Here is a 23,224-nt window from a genome sequence, read left to right on the forward strand (position 1 = left end):
GTTTAAAATATGGTTAAAATGCAAACTAATTTGTAAAGTGGGTAAGAGTTCCGTAAGCATATATAAAGACCTTTCGGTCACATTTCTGTTCAGATTTGCCTCAGAAGCCCGAGAGTAGAGCAAGCAGTATTTACATATCATACAGATCTTGGTCTGATTAAATGAAGCATTCATAAAATGATCGGACTATTCACAATATTACTGAATTATAAGCAACCAAAAAAAATTAAAACATAAAATATAATACTCATTAGAAAATTACCGGTTTCCGAGCCAGATATTATAATGACGGATGAGTTTCCGTCAACAACAGAAGACGCAGCAGCACGTTCAGACTCGGAGGATACGATGAGCAATCCCACCAAATGTGTTCTGTTAGCTTGTGGATCTTTCAACCCTGTGACAAATATGCATTTACGAATGTTTGGTAAGTAAATCATGTGTCAATATTGTTACACTTTTTGCTGATCAGAAAAAGAAACTGAAACCATCATTTTTTTCTTATTTATCATAAATTTAATGTTTAAGCCTAATGGGTAACCAGGAAGGTTTTTCTGTAAAAGTACCGGGGGGAAATGTGTTTCATTTTCTGATTTTTTTTTTTTACCATAGACTCTGTAAATCACACATTTTGTAAATGCCGAAAATGTTGAAATGGAAGGTTGAACAGATGAATTTACTCTTCTCGGATTTATATAGGCTTATTTATTTTCACTTTCATTTTCCTAAACTTATTTTTCTTGGAATAAATTATATTGCAATTTGACCAAAATTCAATCACATGAAATATCCAAGTATAGATGAAAACTGCCTCCAGCTACCCCTTTTAATGAATAATCTAGATATTAAAAAAAACCACATTCTTTATGTCTCCTAAATAAAGTAAACATTATTAACATACATATGGAAAATCTAACTGAAATAATCTATTTTGATTTCATTGCCTTTGCTAGTCTAAAATTATGCTTTGCAATTTAGATATTTTTGCAACCATATTTGTACTGGACCCAGTGTACTATGATGCCAGATGAATAAGTGTTCTTATTTTGTGATACAAGTTGTGTCTTGTTTATAATCCAATTTGTCTTAGTTAAGCTTGACTCCTTCAGTAAAAAATAAACAAATAGATAAGCCCTTTACATAGGTATTGCTATATTCAGGACAAATTCATATACAGTGGTTCATTGAAGTTTTAGTTGGCAGATAAATACATGTAATGACATTCAATCATTCAATATATAAACCAATTTGTAATTGTGAAAGTTACACAGCTATAGTGTATTTTTATATGACAATGAAAATTACTTTATTTTTGCTTGAAAATTTTATTTCAAAAACATTGATATGTTAGAAACCTGTGTATCATATAGTGTAGTGTCTTAGTAACATAATAATGGGGTTGAAAGACAAGTTCAATGCACCCAATGTATGTAAGACTGCTGAATTTACATAAATGTTCATGTACATTTAATATTATAGAGAGTTAGATCATCATCAGTTGTTTATATATTCAATAATCATATATTATGAAGTTTTAAGATATTAGAAATGACAGAATAAATGTAAAATTTCAGAGATAGCTAGAGATGCTCTCCATAGGACCCAGAAATTTTCTGTGGTGAAAGGGATAATTTCTCCTGTCAGTGATGGGTATGGTAAAAAGGTAAGTGCTAAATTACCAGTATATGCATATTTACTAACTACTTTTTAAAAATTGCATGAATGATAAATGGTGTGTTCTAACTTAAGTTGGATATTGCACTAAACAGTATATGTATTTTGATATATAAAGTAAAAGAAATTGTCATAGATATGTATGACAATATGTGGAAGAATAGAATAATGAAGTTCTAGCTATTTGAATAAAATAAAAATCATTATCAAACAATTCTTCATGGTGAGCCTTATTTCACAACAATTTGAATGTGAATATAACAGACTCATGTGGAAAAATAGAATTATAATGAAGTTCTATTTGAATGAAAACAAAAAATCATTATCAAACAATTCTTCATGATGAGCCTTATTTCACAACAATTTGAAAGGGAATAACAAATTAATTTAATCAATGTGAAAATTAATCGGCAGATTTATTAAAATATTAAAGGTTCACAGGTTTTATGGCATTGATTTGGTTAATTGCCCAGTAACTTTGTGTTAATTGTCAATACAACGGAATGATAAAATCAATATGAATTAATACATTCTACCATTTGATTAAATGCATCCTTTCAGGTTATTTAATTTATTGGTAATTGTTCTATGAAATGAGAAACTTCAATAGAATTGCCATCAGATATTCCTAGATTAGTTGCCCTGATTATTGAATTCATCCAATAGTTGTGAAAATTAGAAGCATCCATCAGATTGAAACTCACTGTTAAAACATACAATATGTACATGGATATGAAGCGTATTGCTCTTTATATATTGCTGTGTTCTGATCAGTGGATTCAACAAGCTTCATGCACACATTTTTGCCCATCGGAGAATAATTGAATTAACATATAAAAGGTTATCATAATAATGTCTGTCTATTCCATGAAAGCTGCATTGTTATAATTAAGCTGTAATCTTCATTTAAAGATGGGTAATGGGACTGCCTTCTATACCGATAAATTGGTACATTCAGTTGACATAATATATCAAATATTTGGATCTTCATCCATTCCAGTAGTAGTTCTATAGAAGTTGTGCATGTTCTGTAGCGTAATGTTTGTGTATTGAATTGGCAGTTTAACACCTTTTGCATTTACGGTAATATGTGATTATCGTCAATATGTTCCACAAAATGACAGCTAGGTACCAACTTGAAATACCCGATTCATTCAAGGTTAAATGGGATGATAGAGTGATATGAATCTCAATTAAAAAAACTGTTAGAATTACTTTAATGTTTTGGAAGATGTGGGAGCTAGGTGGGAGTGCTATCGTCATTACCTTTCTCTTTTATCCTGCGGCTTCCTGTCCGTACCACAGATATTGAGTGGATAATGGCTGTAGAGTTTGTGGGGTATTACCAAGCACAGTTTTTATGGAATTTTCAGGAGTGGTGTTAAAAATCAATACATTTTTTCATTGATCTGTCTATAAATAAAGAAAATCGGTGACAGTCCTGGCTTGATTGTCCCTGTTTTCCGAGCATCTGTCATCTGCTTGGTTAAACAAGTGAAGACTTTCTCTCAACCTTATATCTATGTTGAGGATCAACCAACATTTCCAACTGCAATGCTATGCTTAGATAATTTTCTTATACTGCTAAATAGACTAAAACAATACATAGTTTGACAGAATACACTATTGGCTGGATCTTTATAAGCATGAATATATTTTTCTTTTTATAAAAAATGAATCAATCAGTTGAACACAAACCAATTAGATATGGCTCAAAGTTTCTAACTGAATAACCATGACAACTGTGCTTCCAACTTCAGAAATACAGCTATATAATAAAGCTGATGTGCATTTGTCATATTAGTTTTTTTCCCCAGGTTTTATAAGACAGAGAAAGCAGAGAAATTAAAATCAATTTAATACTGGTATGTTGTAACATCATGATAAGGAAATATTGCAACTCTAGAAATACAGCTTTTATAACATGTACAATAAAACTGCGGTGCATTTGCCATCGTAGTTTTTTTTACCGTCGTTTTATAAGATTAGAGAAATTAGAAAAATCAATATCAATAACAATTCATGTTGTAATTTGATGATAAATAAATAACAAAATGTCCCCATTGAAAGTTCAGTGAATATTTTCCAAGCCTAGAGGCTCATGAAGCTATGTAGACAGGTGCCTTATCTTTAAAGGCATAGTGTATAAATACATTATACAATGTTGATCAAGTGCATTCCAAACACACAATTCTACCTCTGCATAGCAGAATCTAAACCAGCAACATTTTGGGTACTATGTATGACTCCCTGATCAGAGTGCTTCATGGTTCCCTTGTTTAATTGCTGCTCACTCTTTTGCTAATACATGTACTGGTAATGTTGAATAGACAATATGTAAAATTGTTTAACTTGTATGTTAATTTTTAATACAAAATGTTTGTAGAAAATAAGTTAGGAGAATTAAAAAAGTCCATATTGTGAAAAAAAGTTGTTTAATTGATATCTTGAGACTTACATACATATAACCTTGGTCACAGTTCATTGCATTGTACGTAGTTACCTTGTAATTGCAAAGATTAGTCAGTAGAAACCAGTTTATCATGTGTACACTGTAATTCACAAAATAAAGAACATTTATATAAATATTAATAGTAACAAGTAAAAGTTGGTTTACATGCAGACTAACAGTTTATTGATAATTAAGATCACCATGTTTGTGGATATATATACATTTACATTCAATATACTTTCGATATTGTCAGGGGATAGGAGCCATTTTCTGGACAGTCCTCAAACTTTGAATTGTTGAATGTTTCCTTGGTTGACAATATTGATGCAGTGTGGAAGAAGTTGACCTCTACTGGTCTAAGGTCATTAGGTTTGATTGATTATTGTCTAAACAGTAGGTTGAGAGTCTCTAACTCTACAGACACATTAGAAAATCATTAGAATTGAGGATGTATTGGGTTTATACTCTCTTTTCCAGTGTTGAACCTTCCTTGCTTCTACAGTGTGACATGTTTTATTAAATAACAAAATAGGCTTGTTTTTAGTGTCACTACATGTAGTTTTAGGATTTTATAGTTGCTGTTTATATATGGTTGATGTCTTAACATGTATATAATAGGATCATTTCTGAATACAAGCCAGCAGATGTTCCATACATATTTTGCTGGTTTTTTGGTTAATTTTTATATATTACCATACATGTATGGACTTTTTCTACATTGTAGGATTTGCTGCCTGCTAGTCATCGGTGTGAAATGCTCAAGTTGGCTCTAAAGTCCAGCAACTGGATCAAGTAATTTATATTTGAAAAAAATCTTCACAATTTTTGAATTTCTGATTTTGTAACTGTAGGAAATAAGCACATACCAGGTAGATGATAATAAGAAATCTCAACCATAGATGGTTGAGAAACATATAGCGGTACATGTATTATAAATATTTTTAAATTGATTTAAGCCTTCGATTTCCTTGTAGTGTAAAATTTCATAGAAATCCATACTATACGCTAGCAAATGCAAAGAGCCAATTATATGCAAGCCATACTTTTGTAATTTTATAAGTATGGACACCTGGGAATGTGAACAAAGCAAATGGACAGAAACAGCCAAAGTGTTAAAATACCATCAATCCAAGGTAGACAGAGAGAGCAACACGAGATCCAAACCAGCCCCCACAAAGAAGAGGAGAAAAGACCTCCGTAATGTTCAGATCAACAGCAATGACAATGATTATGGTACTAATAATCTCGTCTTTCTCGTACCTAATGATATCAGAATGGCATATACCCAGTAATTAACACTGTCTATAGACTATGTAGTTATTGTGTTTCATATGTACCATATTTTGATGTATATACATGGATTAATGTAACGTCTTTCTCGTACCTAATGATATCAGAACCGTAAATACCCAGTAATTAACACTGTATATAGACTATGTAGTTATTGTGTTTCATATGTACCATATTATGATGTATATACATGGATTAATGGAACCGTATTGATCTTAACGTTAAGTCTGTATGTCGCTTCATGCAATCAGGTGTTAGCCTTAAGAAGCATGCAGATTCGCCAGTGGGACTTTCATTAAGAAACTACAATAGACACATATTGCTTTATATTTCAGATGACATGTCGGTAGATGATCACAATGCGATCAATGCGGCCCTGAAGAAGGACAGTGTCAGTGTTAGATTACTGTGTGGAGCAGATTTACTGGAATCATTCGGAACCCCTGGCCTTTGGGCAGACAAAGATGTAAATAATAAAACACATCATTAATCTCCCAATTCAATTACCCAACCATTCAGTATACCAGTGAATCATACTCTTAAAAATTTTATTTTGAAAATTTGTTTATGAATACCCTGTATATTTTTAAAATAGTGTCAAATTAATTCCAGCTAGAATTTTTTAGTTCCAGTGTGAGTGAACAGCTGTCAGGAAATATAAATGTATAAGTAGATACATGTATTGATAAGTGGTCTTTTTGACAAATTATAGTGTATTGAATATATTAAGATGGTGTTTTTGTAGATTGAGGAAATAGTTGGAAAGTATGGACTTGTGTGCATTACAAGGGAAGGGTCAGATCCTAGAAAGTTTATATATGAATCTGATGTATTATCAAAGTATCAGGTAACAACCTATATGTTAGCAGATATATTTTTGTATATATCAGAAATGTATCTTTCAATGAAAAAATAAATACAAAATTCAGATTTTTTTATTTTACCAAAAGTTATATTATTTGATAAACTGTTCAAAATTACAGGAAAATATCATCATTGTAACAGAGTGGATATTCAATGACATTAGTTCCACAAAAATCAGGTAGGTAATTTTCTTTTGTTTAATATTTATATACCTGCAGTAACTTACGGGTATAATAACTACTGGTAGTAAAAAAGTAGCAATTTTGAAATGAAATCTTCAATAATACATTTATATTCAAATTTTTGTACATGTTCGAGCCTTTGTAGATTATTTTAAACCAAGAAGTAATGCAAATGTACTGTATACGTATTATATTTGGCTGAAATTAGTTTTTGTACAAGTTTGCGTGGATTTGAATTATCGTATTCCTGAATGTGATTATTCTTATACATATATGCGTGGCATTTAGCGATGTACTTGATTTAGCGGAAGCCACCTTTCGCCAAAAGCGCTTAATAGAATACACAGCCAAATGTAGTACCTTTACAGTAATACACAAGAGGGCTAATTCTTATAAAAAACATATATTGCAATCATGAGGTCATTAAATTTTTGCAGAATTTCCTTGCACACGTCAAATAAAATCTTGTTTACTGTATATATGCATAAAATGGGTGACATTTTTGTTTCAGGCGTGCACTGCGGCGAGGAGAGAGTGTGAAATACCTTTTACAGGACGTTGTGATAGATTACATCCGAGCGAATCATTTGTATGGCGTAGAGGACAAGTGAGTGAGAGCTGCATGGATTCACTCTCGGTGTCTGTGTATAAGTGTCCAGCAAGCTGTTCATGTATCCAACTGTCTCCCTCTCACTCTGTTTATTTCTCTTAAGTTTGTTCAAGATTGCCATCAACTCTCAGAATTTCAAGAGTTTTTTTTATTTCTTTTTCTGGAAAAATCCATCTTGATATGTTACCGGTATTTATTGAATGGGATATACATTAGTAACTGTACATGAGTTTTATCTGTGATGATCAGACACTTTCATTTTTATCATATATTTTAACTATACATGTAGTATACACTAATCTGCTTGTAATATTTTGGTCTGCATGTTCAAATGAATTTTATTTTTGCTTTGCTTGTTTTAAAAGCAGTCATGATTGTCACTTTTATCTTTAGTTTTTAATTCATGTATGACATGTTACCAAAGGATGCTTTTTTCTTTTTCTGTTGTACTTCATAACAATATGAGACTTTAATGCTAATTATCTTGCTGTGATAATTTATTAATTTAATCAGCTCAGCTGTTTACTATATGCAGTAACTGCAGATTCTTACTTAGTTTTCAAATAACATGTAAACATACATTTGTATTTCAAACAGAATAATAATATTCAAAGCTATGTACTGGTTTATGGAAGGATATTGATGTTTTTAGATATTAATTATTTCCTAAACAAAAAATACATTCAGCTGAAAAAAGTTATTAACAGTTTTATAGATTTGTGGTTGACCGAGGAGATGGACACATATACCACAAGTATCTAAAAAAACCGAGCTTATGATTATGTTAGAAAAAATAATTCTTATATGTTTTTGTTTTTGTTATCAGGGTCTCAGAAAGTAATGGTATACATTTTTCTCAAAATAGTCTGTAAAATATGAAATGTGTGACTGAATACAAATGTACTACAGAAATCATAGCTTGAATCGGAATGAAAGTTAGTACCTTAGTTATTTTTATTGTATTAAGTTTAGAAACATATAGCTTTCATATTAATTGAAATTATGCTGGCATTTCTATTTTTTAACCAATAATAGTAACCCTAGTGCCAACTTTTATTAATTTTTTATTTATTTATTTACTCTCATGACTTGTAAAATTTATGACATATACAAGTAGTTTTAACATTATGGGATTAAAAGAGAAAAAATATATTCATATGTGGTTCTTGCCTCACTTCAGAAGTAAATAAAACATCAGATTTTATAATATTTATTTTTTCCCTAACATTTTTGAAACCTCAAAAAATTGTTATTTCAGGGAAACTGGCAGACTATTTTCTTGTATTAAAGAGTATGTGTTTCTTTTTTAAACAGTTTACAAATAGGGACTTGCCTTATAAAAAAGTACTGTTGAACTTTGGTACGCTGGACAGAATACAGTCAAATTTAATTACAGTGAATACACCTACAATGAATTTATGCTTACAGGGAATTCATTCTCACTCCTTTTAACTATATATTATAAACTAAACAGAAATGAATTGCATTTAAATGAATCATAATTGTTAATTGCAGGCAATTCCATTTAAACTGTAATATATTTTCAAAAGAGATCAGAATTGTTATAATAGAACCTATACAGGTACATATACTTTTATTTTTTTAAGTCCATTTCTTAGCTCATGTCAGTACATTCAATTGTAAGGTTGCATATGTATAGTGAAGAAAAATGCTTTTAGGATGCCTTTTTACATTTTATTGTGTATTCAATTTTTATGTAATATCAGGTAATTTCCATGTCATTTTAAGATGGACAAAAGTTGTAGGCATTTCTTTTAATGTAAAACTGATTCTATTAAAAACAAGTGAAAATAAATGATCTACTGGTAGGGCATTGTACTTCTCATTAGTCATGTGCTTTGATATACATTCAGAAAGTATATATTAAAAAAGAAAAGATATTTTTCATATCTCTATAAATCATATCAACCCCATCTTCATAGCAGTAGATTGATGTTTTATTTCAATCTTTTTTAAGTTCCAAGAGGTCATTTACATTGTCATTTAATCACCAGTACGATTTTTTTTTAAGTAGCTCGTGTACATGTTAGGTCGTCTTTTTAAACTCTAGCTTGTTGATTGTTTATCTATATTTTTTTGAGTTTAATTCTGATAGGATGAGTGTGTCTGTGTTGGTATATGTAGGTCTTATGTAAGGAGCAATCGGTTGTACTGATATCTCCTGTGAAAAAGAATGGAACGTTATATTAAAGTATTTATTTTATGATATGCATTGAAAGTGCAGTCTGTTTGTTATTGTATGAATGTACAAAGTCTAATACAGAAAGTTTTATTCAGTCATGAATATTTGTCAATAAAACTTTGAAAACTTGATAGTCAAAACATAGAAAGCTGTCATGGTGTATTATATAACCTTTGAATGTAACAGCTAGGACTGGCATTTTGATAGGCGGTGATGTAACAAATGCCCATCATTAAACCACCACCTCAATATTTGATGGGACGGAATATTGCAGTAATCCCGAGTGGAAATCACAATTTGACACATTGGTTCCTATTGATTGAATTCCTTAGTGATGAGGATGGAATTTTTGTAAATAATGTACCACTGGTACTCAAATTTGATGGAACTTAACTGTAGTATTTGACATGAATATCATTCAGGCATATTATGGGTACAACAACATAATGACACACATGTAACCTGACTATACCAGTTACAGTACTTTGTTTAGGATATTCATCGAACCTTATTTCCATTCACTTGCTTTCTATCAGATATCAGTAACTGGATATGTGCATACTTCTAAACAATCCACTTTTATCTTTTTTCTGCTGCTCGGATAAATAGTAAGTATATAAATGACATTATTCCCTCCCCAGTAGCGGAGAATGCTGTGTCCGACGTACAGTGGCCAAACTCGGAGGGGCCAAGCTCGGAGTACGAGGAGGTACCAAGGTCTCCAAAGAGGATCAATGAAGATCCTTTCGATGGGCCCCCATCTCCCAAGTCTCCTCGTCATGTTCCTTGTATGGGCCCAGATTTAGGATCTTTGGTCAGAAGAGTCAGAAATGTACGGATCATAGCTTATGCTCCAGAAACTTGTGTGTGATGGTTGTGATCTCAGCACTAATGTCATACGGTGCAGCACCCTTTGCTATAGTTATATCAAAAACCAAATGTACCATTGCTGGCTGTTGGTTCATCACCTTTGCTGAGTGCTTTATATCATCACGCCATTGCTTAAATTTGCTTTCCTTCCCTCAAGAAAGCATCTAGTGTTTTAAATCTTTTTATACCCAGCACTGATTTTTCGATTATCTTCAGTACCTAAAAAATTAAAGATTCAATCTCGGCGCTCTATTGGTATTGATTCTCACCAGTACTCTGCGTATGAATGTTGATCATCGAGACAAATTGACCAGAAATTCAATTAGATGCTCTCGGCGTAAAAATCAATGAAATCCTTATAATCTCGCTCTATCCTGTTTGTGACACCTGCATGATGTCCAAAGGAAGATTTTATCAGAATTTGGTAGCAAAATCGGTTCTTCCTGTAGGAGTAGTTTTGTGAATGGGGCATTCATTTTTAAATGTACAACTACATAAATGTATGCTGGTTTGATTTCTTACCATGAAAGAAGTGGATAGGGTAAATAAGTAAAGCAAGTTAACAGTTAATATTTGTGATTGTGCAGATTTTTTAGATTGATCTAAGACTAACAACTCAATGTGTGTTAAATGTTGTCTTTCCTATGGTTTTTTGTGTTTTCTAGAATTCTTGTATTGCTTTCTAAAACTATAATCATCTCCACATAGCTCAGACCATACACAACTACTGCACCATCATTTTAGGCCTAACATACCATCTTTAAGTTTATCATATGCCAAGTAAACTGCACAATTACATTTACATTTTTATTGCACATACGCTATAAATGTGACATTTAGATAGCCCAAAGGTCAGTAAGACGAGCTGGTGATTTCAAGGTCAGTGGTTCAAGATTCAGACTTCAAACTTGGTATACAGAGGAACCTCTCATTCAAGGAGTAGATGACCATATTGCTTTTTGGGTAAAAGGTCAAGGTTTAAACTACATATTACATGCACAGGTGAAATATGTCTTTCTTAGTCAATATCTCTTAAGTTATTAACCCTTTTCTAAAAAGACATGGAACTTGCTACTCTGAAACTCTTTGGAAGTACACAATGCCTATTAATTGTGTATTAACTAATAAATTATTGACAAATGTATATTTTAAGAGCCATAGATATTCGTGGAGGAGTAGATAATCATTATATTCCCAGCAAACGCAGTTTGGGGGTGTATATTACTATATAGGAATAACCTTGTCCCACAGTTCTTCTGTCTGCCTAAGCAATTTGCATAGTCCGTAGTTTTCTTATGAAGAAACATTGGAAGTTCTTACCTCACAGGAAGATTGTATATGACATGAGGGTGTGTCGTGATGTTGACACAAGGTCATTTGAGCAAGTTCAAGGTCACTGGAAGAAAAAGTGCAAAATTTTTGCCCAGTCTTTATCTTTTTTATGGAGAAACATTGAAAGTTTTTCTTTACATAAAGATTGCTTTTTACCTGATGGTGTGTAATGATTTTGACCCAAGGTCATTTTTGCAGGTTCAAGGTCACTGATAAGAAAGAGTTTATTATTTGTGTCTGGTTTATACTTTTTTCATGGAAAAGCATTAGACATTCTTAGTTCACATTAAAATGGCATATGACCTGAGGGTATGTCATGATTTTGACCCAAGTTTATTTGGATAAGTTCAAGGTCACTTGAAGAAAAAGCGCAAAATTTGTGTCTGGTCTATATCTTTTCTATCAAGAAATATTGAAAGTTCTTGCTTCACTTAACAATTAGTTATGATCTGAGGGTGTTTCATGCTTTTGACCCAAGGTCGTTTAGCAAGTTCAAGGTCATTGGAATTTGGGGAAAAAAAGTTCATTATTTTGTCAAGTCTTTGCCTTTTTGATGGAGAAAAAAGGACATTCCTACTTCACATAAAGATTGCTTATGACATGAAGATCTCATGAACTTGACTTAGGTTCAGTAACTGACAGTTAACTGCAAGTTCATTGTCATTGTTAAAAATTGAATAATTCCTGTGTAGGTGGCATAACTTGAAATGAAAATAATGAGAGCTAAAATTTGATTTTAGATTAAAGTTTACACTTTAAAGTGTGAATTTTTTACTTTAAAATGTGTGAATTTTACAGATTAAAGTGTAAATTTTACAGATTAAAGTGTGAATTTTACAGATTAAAGTGTAAAATTTACAGATTAAAGTGTGAATTTTACACTTTAAAGTGTGAATTTTACAGATTAAAGTGTAAATTTTACAGATTAAAGTGTGAATTTTACAGATTAAAGTGTAAAATTTACAGATTAAAGTGTAAATTTTACAGATTAAAGTGTGAAATTTACAGATTAAAGTGTAAAATTTACAGCTTAAAGCGTAGAAAATAAAACAAGAGGCCCAGGGGCCACATCGCTCACCTGAGCAACAATTGCCTTAATTCTGATCAAATTAGCATTACAGTATCAAAATATCTTGACAACTGAGTACAGTAGATCTTGCTAAAAAAATCTGAAAATCTGCCAATTTTTATCAACCTCTTATTTTTTGGTAAATACCAAGCCCCTTTTGTTGTTGTACCTGTAAGAAGATTTGTCTCTATTCCTATATACCCCCCCCCCCCCCCATTTCATGGCCCCATTTTTCTCTAGGGAATCATGGTTTCATCAGACTTAAATCTGCATAACCTTTGCTTTCACACTAAGTACTGAGTTTTGAACCGAACACTTTCCCAGAATAGTTTTAAAGATTTTCTCTTCATATTCCTATGTAAAAATTCAAACCGCCATCACGGTCCCGCCCTACCACTAGGGACTGTGATTTTGCAAACTTGAATTTACACTACCCGAGGATGCCTCTACACAAGTTTAAACCCTTTCTGGCCAAAAATTCTTTAAAAAGAAGATTTTTAAAGATTTTCTCTATATATTCCTAAGTAAAAATTCATCCCCCATTGTGACCCCGCCCTACCCCCAAGGACCATGATTTGAACAAACTTGAATCTACACTTCCTAAGGATGGTTACATGCCAATTTGAGATTTCTTGGCCAAATATTTTTGAGAAGAAGATTTTTAAAAGATTTTCTCAATATATTCCTATGTAAAACATGATCTCCCAATTGTGGCCCCACCCTACCCCCGGGGATCATGATTTGAACAAACTTGAATCTACACTACCTGAGGATGCTTTCATTTCAATTTGAACTTTTCTAGCCTAATAGTTTTTGAGAAGATTTTTAAAGATTTTCTCTATATATTCTTATGTAAAACATGATCCCCCTATTGTGGCCCCACCCTACCCCCGGGAACCATGATTTGAACAAACTTGAATCTACACTATCTGAGGATGCTTCTACTCAAATTTGAGCTTTCCTGACCTAATAGTTTTTGAGAAGACTTTGGCTCAGGTGAGCTAAAAAAGGTTAAGTTTACAATGCAATAAGTTGTTAAAGTTGGTTTCTGGAAGAAGAGACTTTGAAAATTTTCTTAATAAATATTGAAATTTTTTTTAGTTTTTTAATCTTTAGTTTTTAAGATCTGTGTACAAACATAGAATTGTGAGCAAATCTCTGTATCTTGCTTATAATTCGAAGCTTAACACTCAAATATGGTTAGTAAATAGAAATTGTAAACAATTATATAAAACACAAGAAACATGCACTATAACAAATAAAGAACACAATTTATTTTTTTCGAAATGAATCATATATATACATGTACATGTATATACCTACATATTTCCGACAGCGATATCAAACTCTATTTAAACTGAATAAACTCGAGAAAATGCCGAGCATCTCAACAAAACCTATTGCATTAATATACCATTACGCAAAATATAATGCCGAATTACCGATAGAATGAATTGTATTTCAGTACTTTTTTGATACATCAGATTTTGCTTAATTTGCGCAGGTAAACAGTTAACTGTTTGATTTACCGAAGTCTCTGTTTGATTTGATACGTAAAAATCACGAATACAGACGATAGTTCCCAGGTTACAAAGCATAAATAATGAAAACGAAACGAAAATCAGAACAAGCTAACACCAACGTCATGTGTGAAAACTGTCAATGCATTGAAATATTTAGCCTCAATTTACTTCACAAAATCGGCACAAATACATTTTGCATGTTTCAAAACTCTCCCTTCATTCGCGAACTGTTGCACAACAAGCAAATTCATCATAGTCAGATCGACCCTTTTTCGTATAATGTCATGGCTGCTTTAAACAAAGAACCTCGTTTTAGATGTATGGAATACGAGTCTTGGTAAAATGGGTACGCAAACCTGGGCCGTGGCAAAATAAAAGCCGGGGCAGATCGGCAATCGTCAATTCCAAATACGCATTATTTTGCAGCAATATTTACAGCAAATACAAATATACTGGTCCATCAAATATCCTGAAATTTTAATGAGATTGGCAGATTAATAACTGCCAATCTTTTGTTTTGCCCAGGCCAAGTCTTGTCTACCCATTTTACCGAATGCCGAATCCGAAGCTATTAAACTGATTGAAACACGCCTTTCCTTTATTATAATTTTCGTAATAACTCAGATTTGAAACAAAATTAGACCTTAATTTTTGCAATTTATATTTTCCTTCCCATAAGGATAATTTATGCTAAACAACGTTGAATTGGAATCAGTAGTTCTTGAGAAGAAGATTTTTTAAAATGCACCCCCCCTTTTTTTACAGTTTCAAGGTTTTCTCCGCTTTGAATACAGATCTGACTTTTATTTCTGCAATTTATATTCGCCCTCCCATAAGGATGCTTTGTGCCAAATTTGGTTGAAATTGGATAAGCGGTTTTAGAGAAGAAGTTCAAAATGTAAAAAGTTTACAGACGGACAGACAGACGGACGGACACACATTAGGCTATTTATTGGGTTCGTCAAGTCCAAGTTCTGTTGGATATTGCTTATTGGATATGAAAAAACCGTACATACGAGAGTGTAGTTTTTGGGTTGTAACTGTTTTAATCTAATTGGGTAAATATATTTAAGTGTCCACATTTATTGAATTTATTTTTTATTTTTCTTTATTTATTCCAAATTTATGCTTGTTTTATTGTTTGTAGGTATATTGTGACAAAACTGCAAATGTTTTGTGTGAGGCAAACTATTTTTTTGTGAAGTTGTTTTGCTAAGATAAAAAAATATTATTTCCTTCTACAATTTACCTTAAAGTGCTTCCTACTGAAAAGCATGTTATTCATTACAAGAAAACTAAGCAAGTCTTATGATAAAGTCCCATTCATATTTGATACAAACAAGTAGCCAACAGGTATTCTACTCCTATCCAACTTCTCTTGGTTACCTGTATCCTATCAATGTAAATACAACCCAACAAGAATTAGAAACCTGTCTAAATCTTCTTGATTACTTATTTTCCTTAAATGGAATGCAACCTAATAAATATTGGACACCTGTCCAAATCCTCCTGGCTATCTTTCTTTCTTAACTGGAATACGACCCAATGAAAATCGGACACCTGTCCAAATCCTCTTGGTTACCTGTCTTCCTTCAATGGAATACAACCCAATAGAAATAAGAAACCTGTACACATCCTCCTGGTTACCTTTCATCTCCAATTGGCATACAACCCAACAATAATTGGGCACCTGTACAAGTGTTCTTGGCCACCTTTCTTCCTTAACTGGCATACAACTCAAAAAGAATCGGACACCTGTCCAAATCCTCCTGGCTATCTTTCTTCCTTTACTTGAATACAACCCAACAAAAGTCGGACACTTGTCCAAATCCTCTTGGTTACTTTTTCTTCCTTTACTGGAATACAACCCAATAAAAGTTGGACACTTGTCTAAATCCTCTTGGTTACCTTTCTTCCTTTACTAGAATACAACCCAATAAAAGTTGGACACTTGTCTAAATCCTCTTGGTTACCTTTATTCCTTAACTAGAATACAACCCAATAAAAGTTGGACACTTGTCTAAATCCTCTTGGTTACCTTTCTTCCTTTACTAGAATACAACCCAATAAAAGTTGGACACTTTTCCAAATCCTCTTGGTTACCTTTCTTCCTTTACTAGAATACAACCCAACAAAAGTCGGACACTTGTCCAAATCCTCCTGGCTATCTTTCTTCCTTTACTGGAATACAACCCAACAAAAGTCGGACACTTGTCTAAATCCTCTTGGTTACCTTTCTTCCTTTACTAGAATACAACCCAATAAAAGTTGGACACTTGTCTAAATCCTCTTGGTTACCTTTCTGCCTTTACTAGAATACAACCCACTAAAAGTTGGACACTTGTCCAAATCTTCTTGGTTACCTTTATTCCTTTACTGGAATATAACCCAACAAAAGTCGGACACTTGTCTAAATCCTCTTGGTTACCTTTCTTCTTTTACTACAATACAACCCAATAAAAGTTGGACACTTGTCCAAATCTTCTTGGTTACCTTTCTTCCTTTACTGGAATATAACCCAACAAAAGTCGGACACTTGTCCAAATCCTCTTGGTTACCTTTCTTCCTTTAATACTAGAATACAACCCAATAAAAGTTGGACACTTGTCCAAATCCTCTTGGTTACCTTTCTTCCTTTACTGGAATATAACCCACTAAAAGTTGGACACCTGTCCAAATCCTCTTGGTTACCTTCCTTCCTTAACTATAATACAACTCAACAAGAATTGGACACGGTCCAAATCCTGTAGGTAACCTATTTTTCTCTAATTGAAATACAACCCAACAAGATCTGGACACCTGGCTCTCCAAATCCTCTTTGTTACCTATCTTCCTTAACTGATATATAACTTAACAGATATTTGGAACATCTGTCGGCATTTTTCTTCAATATCTGTTCTCCTGCATTAGAATACAACCCAATCAGTAGAGGGCATTTATATAGCCCTTGTTTTGTACTGAAGATTCCTAATTAAATACGAGGAATGTATAACCACATTGAATCACAAGAAGCAAATCTCACGAGATTTTAACATTTCGTTTTTATTTTTCAAAAAACAATTGGCATTCATAAGCATTATAAGCATTAAATAGTTCAAATATTTTTTGAACACTACATATCTGGTCTAGAAACCTTTACAAATATCAATTTATGATAGGAAAATTCAAGCAATATAATGAAAATATTTTGTCCACAAACCTTCAATTCATCTACCACAAAGTATATGTAATTACCAAACTAAGAGGTGTCAACTTTCTTTTGTTTTTATCTTCAAAACACAGAAAGATAATAATCTAGGCTTTGATACAAAGATATATTTATGACAAAGGGCAAACGGTGTCTTAAATAAATCAAGTGCTTAGTTACAAAAATTGGCAATCAGTTCCTTTAATAAAAGAAGTTCTCATCAAATGAAGAAAAATCCATGAAAATACTACAAATAATTTTATACTACCATACTGCTAAATAAATTGCAATCTTGCAATAATTTGACTTGATCAAGCAAAATTCTCATCAAATGTCCAATTAAATGAAAATGTACTTTTGAATGATAACATTCTCAAACTGATTACATCCTTTCTAAAAAGATACAATGCATGTCTTTCTCACAATAAAAGAAATTACCATTGATTCAATTTCAGTGAAAAGTATGGTAAACGGTGATGAAAATGAAAAAAAATTGTCTCAAAACTAAAAAAATAAAAATTCACTGTAATAAGAGCAAGGAGGAAGATGAAAACAAACATCATTACATAATTAAGTTTTGCTGTAGATTTTATATCCAAAAACTGTCAAGGTGGTTTTATTTTTTATTTATTTTTTTTGGGGGGGTGGCAGACTCCACACTTTCTTCTTTAGAGTTTCCCATAGCTTATTATATTAGCTCTGCTTTCCTCTATCCACATATTGCAAGTTATTCTTCCTGGAGTGGTGTTCGAGATCAGACATTCTCTGAAATATTCCTTAACCTCCTCCAGTTCAGCCTCCGTCCATTTCATTCATGCTGCAATGAAACAAATTTGTACGTCACATAAAATATGTTAATTAAATAAAGATAGAAAATAAAATAACTCAAATCATATCTTAACAAGGGCTGAAACACACACTTGGCCTCATTTACAATTAATTACTTTGCACACAAAGTTTGACTGATAATATCCTGTTTGGATGGAGTTTGAAATTAGAAAAGTTAATTGAATTAATAGATTAACTCAAATCAGTCATGTGGTATGATATGAAGAAAAAAATATTTACTAGATGAGGAGGTTTTCTTTCCTCGAAGTGATGTACTCTCTTATTCATCTTCCTGTATGTCTTCTTCTATCACTACAAGAAAGTTTTATTCAATTAATTGCAACTGAAAAGTGCTTTTTTCCCAATTTATCAAGTTCCAGAAACCAAATTTTCAAACACCTTTACAACAAACGGTTTACATCTAACTGTTCATCAAAGGAATATAATTATGATGGTGTAAACAAGCAAGCAGTAAAAAAATGTTCATTACAATTTTTTTTCCTTTGTCTGCATTCACACTGAAATCTTAAGAAAATTAAATACAGGAATCCATTTCTCAAAACTTTTGAAATAGCAAATTAATGTGCTTTTCACTTGAAGATAACATGCATTAAGATGTTTCTAAGAAAAGAAAAAAAGCACAAAAAATATTACATACACTTACTTTTTTCCGTCAAGGAACATGCTCCTGGCCACCAAACACCCCCATCCAGGAGAAGAGCTACAGCATCTCCTGAAATACAAGGAAATCGATTAAAAAAAAATTCATAAGGCTTGATCATTGTGTCATGTTTTTGCTTAAATTCAAGCCAAGGTTACATTCACTATTTATTTGATGTACACCTGTCAGTGTTCTAACCATAGAAACCAAACTTCTTGTTTCTTTATGGCCATTTAATCTAGAGTTTAAAATACAAACACACAAATACACATGAATTTACAAGTGTAAGATACCAACAATCATAGCAGCTTGGTCCTCACAACACACTACCGCCATGTTCTTTACCTTCAATTTACTACAGAAAGTAAAATATTTAATGTGGCACGTATCATTATATGCTCTTACCTTAAAATTAGCACATCTTTTGTTCTCTTGGTAGTTGATCCACCTGTGCATAATAAAAATGCAAATATATCTCTATATTTATACTTATAATGGACTTACTGATTCACGATATCCAACAAAAAAATTGGACAAGCGATTTATTAATATTATTTTACCCAACAATGTATTCATCGTCAAAAATATACAAGATGTTAGCATAGTATAAAAATTCATAATCCACATTTACGATTTCTCACTTTCATAAATAATATAGTTTTTAATATATAGCCTGGTATAGTGTTAAATCTAGGATTTGAAAAGGGCATGTTAAATAATGGTGAAAAGGGCACTTTTCTCTGCGGTAAATATTATAAAACCTTGAAAGAGGCACCTTTTTTTGCGGTAATATTATAAATCATTAATCCTTGGAAACAAGCGTATTTTAATTAAGGAAAATTTTGCATCGTAATCAAATGTGACCTCAAGATCTGTAGTGAAACAATATTATTGTACAAAAAATGATTTGCTTTTGCATTCACATATTAATTGTTAATTCAATATTTTATTTTCATTTTTTTTTCTCTCTTAAATTGATTTACATTTATTTTCATCCCTTAGAACAGTCTGACTAGTTTTAAAGTATAATGCATTAAAAATTCTTTATTTCATTTAGGCTCTATGTAAACTTGAACACATCTGTATTCAGGATTGAATCATAGGACATGTATAATGTAGACAATATTCTCTTTTGAGAAGTAGACAGGCATAGCATGAATGTAGACTATGCCTGTCCACTTCTCAATCAAAAGAAAATAAGTAGACAACTGATAGCAAAATTATTAAACCCTTTTTACCACAGAAATTTGGATATTGAAATTGTTATTTTAGGGTTTTTAAAAATCAAGTGGCATTAAAATCTGCAAAACAATATTGCAATCTTTTATTATGAATTAATTAAGTTTCTGCATTCTTCAAGAAGTGTAGTTACGTTTTTTGGAAAACAGAGAAAATTCTGGTTAATCTGACGATAGCTTAAAAGCTTAGAAAAGAATAGGAAAACTTCACATCTAGTTTTTTATTAAAATGTTTCTTTAGTCAAATCATGGTTTTAGATGCCTCGGTGTTGAAATTCCAAATTATCTCCATAAAATATATTCTTTTGTGTTAATTCTATTTTTTAGATAACCTTACGATGTCTCAGTGTTAATCTAGCTTGTACAATTAGCCTACTAATTTCAAGGAGATAATACAGTTGTTATTTATCAAATTATTGCACCAGTAATTAGGTGTCAAATCACCCATTTAACAGGACAGCTGTGTATACCCCCTCAGCTTGGGCCTCTCTATAGTGTTTAACTGTATTGTCTATTGTCTCAGGTCACTCGTGCGTGAAGTCCAGCAAGTTCGGGTTTAACTTTGCAAAAAACAGAGGCTAGGACAATGGTGGTTTTGAATTGAATTTACTTTCAATAAAAAGGGCATCCGCTATTCAATGTATGTTAAGACGATCAAGACAGAGGAAATTCGAAATACACATAAGTCCTTTTATTACTATAATTATCCGAATGTAGTTCAAAATTGATTAATAAAGTAAAATATCCTTATGTTTGACAAAATGTATCAAAGCAAGACTTATTTTCAAAGTGTGAATTAATCAAGAAACTTACTTTTTGGATCTTGACCTCGTGCTCACTATGCCTTGCAGACGCCATTGTTGTTGTGTGTGATATCAAACGCTTGAAAGAACAAGATTAACAGAGGTTGCTTTTCGGAACTCTCGGGAGTTACTATGACCGCAGCTAAGCTAAATTTAGTGTTCCGAAAGTATGATATAGAAGCGAATACATGGTGCGTCCATAGAAGCAACTTTTTCAGACACTTTATTGGACAAGTCGCAGTGTCTAAGTTTTGTTGGGTACTAACTTTCATGTACCCAATTAAGGCATTTTAAGTAGATTAAGCGACACTTCCTCTTGGGTATACCCAATAAGAAAAAAGTACCCAATTAGTACCAATTAAGTATAAAAAGAACCCAATACATGCACTCTCGTAAACACGGACGGACAGACGGACGGACGGACGGACGGACGGACGACGGACAAAAAGTGATCAGAATAGCTCACTTGAGCTTTCAGCTCAGGTGAGCTAAAAAATGTGAAGTGTATATGTGTCACTAATACGCTTCCGTACGAGTCAGTCGGAAGATGTTGATTGTTTCAGCAGGTGTTATTGCACAGACATTAAACTTAGTACACTGTTACACATTTAAAGGAGTAGAGTTTGAGTCCACAAAAGGTTAAACATCAAACTAATATGGACATAAAAAATACTGTCAGCTTTAAAGTTGAGATTCTTTCACTTGAAATTTCTCATCAGGACCTTTTCACCAATGCTTTTTAGGTGGCATTGTATTATAAATAATATGTTTCCTAACCACACCTTGTTGTTTAAGAGACAACAGATTTAAGACCATGTTTTAATGGACCAAATAACCAATGAGATAATCCATTTGTCTTTCATTGATAAATTACAAGAACATGTACATGTTGTGAAAATATGCTTTAATTTATACAGCAATAGCTACAACCATACATATGCCAAAATAATGAATATATCTTGACTGCTTGATTAAATTTGCTCAATAGTTTTTTTTTTCATTTTAGTATTAATTATGTCAATAGTAGCCCAATTTATACTCTTACTAATACTTTATACATGTATGATAAAGCCTTTATAGTATGAAAGCTACAAGAATAAAAAATGTTACTTGTTTCTGTGTTTATCACAATATAAATTATGTGTACCCCTCAGTATAATGATATGTACACTACGGGTAAATTTTATCAAATTTTTATCATATACATGCATTATGGCATTCTGATTAAAATCTCTTCTCTGTGCTGGCATCTTTTTCAGTACAGCTTTCGACAGGGGATGTTTCAACATCACCAAGTGGAAAACCAATGAGTATGTGCTATTGTCAGAACCCAAAGACTGGCTATGTACTGTGGTAACGGTCCCTTATGTGACTGCTTTATTCACCCCTGCTGTCAAATTGAACATTTTCAGAGTAATCACATTCTGCTTGTGTGAATATTTGTGTATACTCTCTGTGTTTTGAAGAAAAAAAAGTCCAAAAAAATTATTTCACAATAACATTGCATCATTAGAAGGTACAGTTGAACTTTGATATCTCGGACACTGATATCTTGAATACTCGGATATTTTGAAGTTTTTAAACAGTCCTAGTTCGACTGCATATATACATAAAAATTTTACCATGTTCCTATAATATATCATCTGTGAATTGGTATTTACCTTCATATGGTAATGTTCATGTTTTGCTAAATTTTCTGTAAATTTTGTATGTAATTGTTTCAATTTGCTACAGTGTACAAATGTGTTCAAAATATGCTTTATAAAATTTTGTGCTACCAATATTTATACAAATTAGAATTATGATGTGTACCTCTAGTTGGAGATAGTGAAATTTCCAATCTTTGTTATGGCTCTGGTTCTGACATTTTTCTGGCAGATCAAATATTAAAAAAGCCAGGGAAATCAAGGTATTTGGACTAAAATGACCTGTTTTTCATTGGAGAGAGCGAGAGCGAGAGAGAGAGAGAGTGCATTTATTTATATCAAAGAAGGCTTGGTAAATAACTGCCATAAAAAAATACATGGCATCAAAAATTGACAGAACCAACTTCTTTAATCAGGTTGGGACCAATCTCCCAAATGGGACATAATGGTCTGTCTGTGATACAATGTTCCAAGTGGGACATAAATTGAAGTGCAAAAAATTTTTTTTTTTCATTTTGAGAAAAATAATTAGGTCAAATCTCCATTACCGATATAATAAATGAAATATAACAACTTTTGTGTTTTCGTAAACAAACTTTTACAGATCTTGATCCCTCAGTATATTAAAAACTTCTTGGGGATCAATCTGACAAACTAAAGGCTTACAGGAAACTTGCTAACCAAATAATGTTGCATTTAAATATGAATTAACGCATATTTATTTATAGAATATTTCAAATTTACATCCCTTTTAGGATATTATATCCCAAACAAGCTACTAGCTGTGTCCCT

At 32.2% G+C, this 23,224-nt stretch overlaps 1 protein-coding gene and 1 long non-coding RNA gene across 8 annotated transcripts; one reads left to right on the forward strand and one right to left on the reverse strand.

The window, feature by feature from the left end:
• The first annotated feature begins 146 nt into the window (after positions 1-146).
• LOC105348192 (nicotinamide/nicotinic acid mononucleotide adenylyltransferase 3) lies at positions 147-23,223 on the forward strand. 4 transcript variants are annotated; one of them, XM_034473944.2, is made up of 10 exons: positions 147-427; positions 1,575-1,663; positions 4,851-4,918; positions 5,187-5,359; positions 5,752-5,882; positions 6,162-6,263; positions 6,400-6,458; positions 6,974-7,069; positions 9,885-10,107; positions 22,051-23,223. In XM_034473944.2, exons 1-10 carry the CDS (start codon positions 286-288, stop codon positions 22,141-22,143), a joined length of 1,176 nt encoding a protein of 391 aa, XP_034329835.2. In that variant the 5' UTR covers positions 147-285; the 3' UTR covers positions 22,144-23,223. The 4 variants fall into 4 exon arrangements, with proteins under 4 accessions (XP_034329835.2, XP_034329837.2, XP_034329836.2 ...); XM_034473945.2 differs by having other exon boundaries at positions 152-427; positions 22,046-23,222; XM_034473946.2 differs by lacking the exon at positions 9,885-10,107 and having other exon boundaries at positions 148-427; positions 22,046-23,223.
• Positions 16,547-21,253, reverse strand: LOC136271109 (uncharacterized). 4 transcript variants are annotated; one of them, XR_010708942.1, is made up of 6 exons: positions 20,797-21,253; positions 19,151-19,193; positions 18,743-18,817; positions 18,575-18,602; positions 18,325-18,396; positions 16,547-18,073 (listed from the first exon to the last, which is right to left on the reverse strand). It is a non-coding gene; the product is annotated as an uncharacterized lncRNA (long non-coding RNA). The 4 variants fall into 4 exon arrangements; XR_010708940.1 differs by having other exon boundaries at positions 16,548-18,073; positions 18,749-18,817; positions 20,797-21,250; XR_010708941.1 differs by lacking the exon at positions 18,575-18,602 and having other exon boundaries at positions 16,548-18,073; positions 20,797-21,247.
• Position 23,224: the final 1 nt, after the last annotated feature.

The sequence above is a fragment of the Magallana gigas genome, chromosome 8 (genome assembly GCF_963853765.1).
Source record: "Magallana gigas chromosome 8, xbMagGiga1.1, whole genome shotgun sequence".
Taxonomy (NCBI): domain Eukaryota; kingdom Metazoa; phylum Mollusca; class Bivalvia; order Ostreida; family Ostreidae; genus Magallana; species Magallana gigas.